At 41.7% G+C, this 3,371-nt stretch overlaps 1 protein-coding gene across 1 annotated transcript; it reads left to right on the top strand.

Annotated features, from left to right (window-relative positions):
* Positions 1–210: 210 nt before the first annotated feature.
* On the top strand, positions 211–1,511 carry LOC136489528 (cysteine-rich receptor-like protein kinase 8). The gene is made up of 4 exons (XM_066486135.1): positions 211–301; positions 402–618; positions 1,124–1,271; positions 1,368–1,511. The coding sequence occupies exons 1-4, from the start codon at positions 211–213 to the stop codon at positions 1,509–1,511; spliced, it is 600 nt and encodes a 199-aa protein (XP_066342232.1).
* Positions 1,512–3,371: the final 1,860 nt, after the last annotated feature.

The following is a 3,371-nucleotide window of genomic DNA, read 5'->3' as shown; positions in this document are numbered from 1 at the left end:
AAGTCTACCCATTGTTTAATAATTTGGTGTTTTTTCAGGGTACATTACAAGACGGACAAGTAGTCGCCATTAATGTATTTCAAAATTCTGATGGACTGTGGTCGGACACGGTGATGACACGGGAACTTCGTATTATTTCTAAAGTTGAGCACAGAAATATAGTAAAAATGTCTGGGATATGTGCAAGAAGTCCAAGGGACGGTAGCAGAGATGGGAGTTAAAATAATCCATGCCGACAGAAAACATTTTTGCTTGGTCCAGGAGTACATGCCAAATGGAGATTTGGAGAGAAATAACTGCGGTATCTGTCAAATAGTGTTCATATGTCTAAAATGCTCTCTTTTTTCCCCTCCCGCTCTAGTTAATTAACAGTTGATTTCTCCACGGCATGTTTTTTGCAGGGTCGCGGGCTGATTGGTCTTCCCGCTTGCAGCTAATTGATGGGATAGGCCAGGGCGTATATTACCTACATAGGCAAGGCATTGTCCATATGGATCTGAAACCATCCAACATCCTCCTAGATTCTGACATGAATGCCAAGATTACAGATTTTGGAATATCTAGAACTTTTGCTGTTTCGACTACCCTTGAGATCACTACGGACCTAATGGGCACAATGTAAGACGCCCTATTCCATATATATTATTTGCATTAGCATGCGAGAGAACCACAATGGCTTTTACGGTGCGTTTAGTTTGAGGAATAAGGTGATCTATTTTTTTCTCAATCCTCATTTTTGTTATTTGGTTTGTAGAATAGAATGAGTCATGATCTCATTCCTCACTGGCCAATAATTAGTATATGCGTGAGGAATGTGTTGATTCCAACAAAATTCATGGAATGAACTCATGATGTCTCACATCATCGAGCACAACAAGAATTTTAGTCTTTTCCTAGTAGGTGGGCTTCTCCTAGTATTTCAGCATTCAAAATTTAGTATAAATTTTCCCTACTAAATGCCTTCTAGTGAGATTTTCATGTGCTATGACTAGTGGTGGTATTTTACTACTACTTAAAAGCACTAGAAGTCCACCATTTTGGTAGGAAGCATAGGATGGCTCCACAGACAAACACACCGTACGATTCGGATGTTCTGAATCTTTTGTTTTTTTAACAATTTCAGGGACTATATGGCACCGGAATATGTTCTCCATGGGGAAATCTCGTGGAAGGTTGACGTGTATGCTTTTGTCGTCATCCTCCTTGGAACCATTATTAGTGGTATGTGCAAAGGTGACTCACCTGCTAGTGGCGCTGCTTCAATTGAATGGGTCTGTATGGAGTAACGTGCATGCTTCATGAAAACAATGACAACATCAATTGCTTGCTATTCCCTGGTAAGCCAATAATTAATGGTTCTTCATCAGGCTAGGGAGGCACGGGATAAGAACAATGAACAATTGAGGGAGTTGTTTGATCCGTCGTTGTTGAACGAGTCCTCTCTGCTCCTCGCCTCGTCCTCCCCGCAGGCAACGCTTTCGCCCTCAAGTGAGAATCTATCACAAGTTTAAGGACCTACAGTGTACTTTATTCTCTATTGAACAAGAAGCAGTAGCGGAGGATGTGCTGAACATGAAAAAAAAAGATGGAACAGATGGGTACGTACGCAGTAAAAAAATTGCGACGACTTGGCATGATCTCAAACCGACTGTGTAAAGGCGCATTCAGTGAACCACCGCCTCGGCGGCCGACGTGGTTGCCGCGTCAAACCGTGAGGCACGAAAGCTCCGCGCTGCTCCTGCAATCAATTGTCCAGGGATGGAATCTAAGTGGGCCTCTGATAAGGTGCGAGCACCCCGAATATTCAGGCCCAATTACTGAAAAGCCCATGACACGTACGGGACAACGAGACAGCGTTAAATTGTACCTGATCTGCTCTCCTGTGCTACATAGCATGGAAACGAAAATCCGCCCGCCACGTATTTCTGTGTACTATACTAGTATTGAAGCTAGACAAGGTTTATGCCACAATTTATTTATTAGACTAGATAATTGCCCGTGCGTTGTACGGAATTAACTAAGAAGATAGAAGGACGTAGTTAACAGAATATTTCTGCTATATTTCAAATACATATATAGACACCTGGCTGCGAGTATTTACCTTTGTTAATTTGGTTTCTTCCGTCCATTAGTCGGGATTGTGACTATAAAAATAGAAGGAGAGAGTCATCAAAACTGATAATAATAAAATAAAAAACTATAAATTTTGGATCTGGATTTTTTAATTTTTTTGTTAGTGTTCGAACAACGTTTAATGTTCTACACATAAAAATATAAATAGAGATGAGAATTACCTGAGAGATGACTTCCTGCACTTGATTGACGATGTGTGGGCGGTGGTTTGTGGGCGTCGTTGGCACTCGGGGAGGTAAGATGCCGAGCTGTGCACTGTGATCGACTGTTGTTGTTTCCTTTTGGCCTAAGGCGACCGTGAGTGTCGTTGGCACTCGGAGAGGTAAGATGCCGAGCTGTGCACTGTGATCGACGTTGTTATTTCCTTTTGGCCTTTCTGGCGTGAGGCGACTCTTTTTTTATAGGCAAAGCGGTTTTTATTTTGGAGACCGATCCGGATTCGTATTCGTGGCCTCAGTTGGGTCTCGGCTCCGTATAGGACTCTGCATCGGCGTTTTGTATGTGGGCATGCAACGGCCTCAGCTAGGTCTTGGACTCTCCGTTGGTGTATAGAATAGAGATAGAGATTAGTTAGTTAGTTAGTTAGTTAGTTAGTTAATATATAGATGTGTGATGCTTGATTTGTTGTGAGAGAAAAACACTATTTGTTCGCTGAAAAATACCGCTGAAGTAGTTAAAGCGAACAGGTTCCTAATAATGGGGACAAAGAGCGTGATATTTCTTATTACTATCTAGAATAACCTATGATTCATATGGTGCAATCATCATCAATCATCATACTGAAGCATGTGAACCATTACTGTTTCACATAGTGACATCCACACTGGTTATCATTAGGGTAACACCATACAGTGAATGAGGTACACAGACCACAAGTCACACATATATAATTGCCCACAGTTCATGATATAATGGTAAACTATATACCCCAGCAACAAAATCACACATTGTGTTATCCTCCGGTACATAAACATACATGTGAGACAATCTACATTATTGCCTCCGTTGCATCCAGCGGTTTGTCACCGCTCTAATTTCCACCACCAGTCCCTTGGCTTCTAGTTGCACCCCGCAAATTAACTTTCATGATTGCTACCATTAACTTAAACCTCACGACGAGCCTATGCAATTAGATGGTGATCAGAGAGGCTACCAGTGTGTAAACTAAACTGGAAACAAGTGTAATTATAACATATATAGGGGCAAACAAACAGGGAAGAATAACTCGCTACAACCGT

This window comes from Miscanthus floridulus, chromosome 10 (assembly GCF_019320115.1).
Source record: "Miscanthus floridulus cultivar M001 chromosome 10, ASM1932011v1, whole genome shotgun sequence".
Lineage (NCBI taxonomy): Eukaryota > Viridiplantae > Streptophyta > Magnoliopsida > Poales > Poaceae > Miscanthus > Miscanthus floridulus.
Note: the sequence above shows the minus strand (reverse complement) of the source record. Positions and strands in the feature narration are given on the sequence as shown.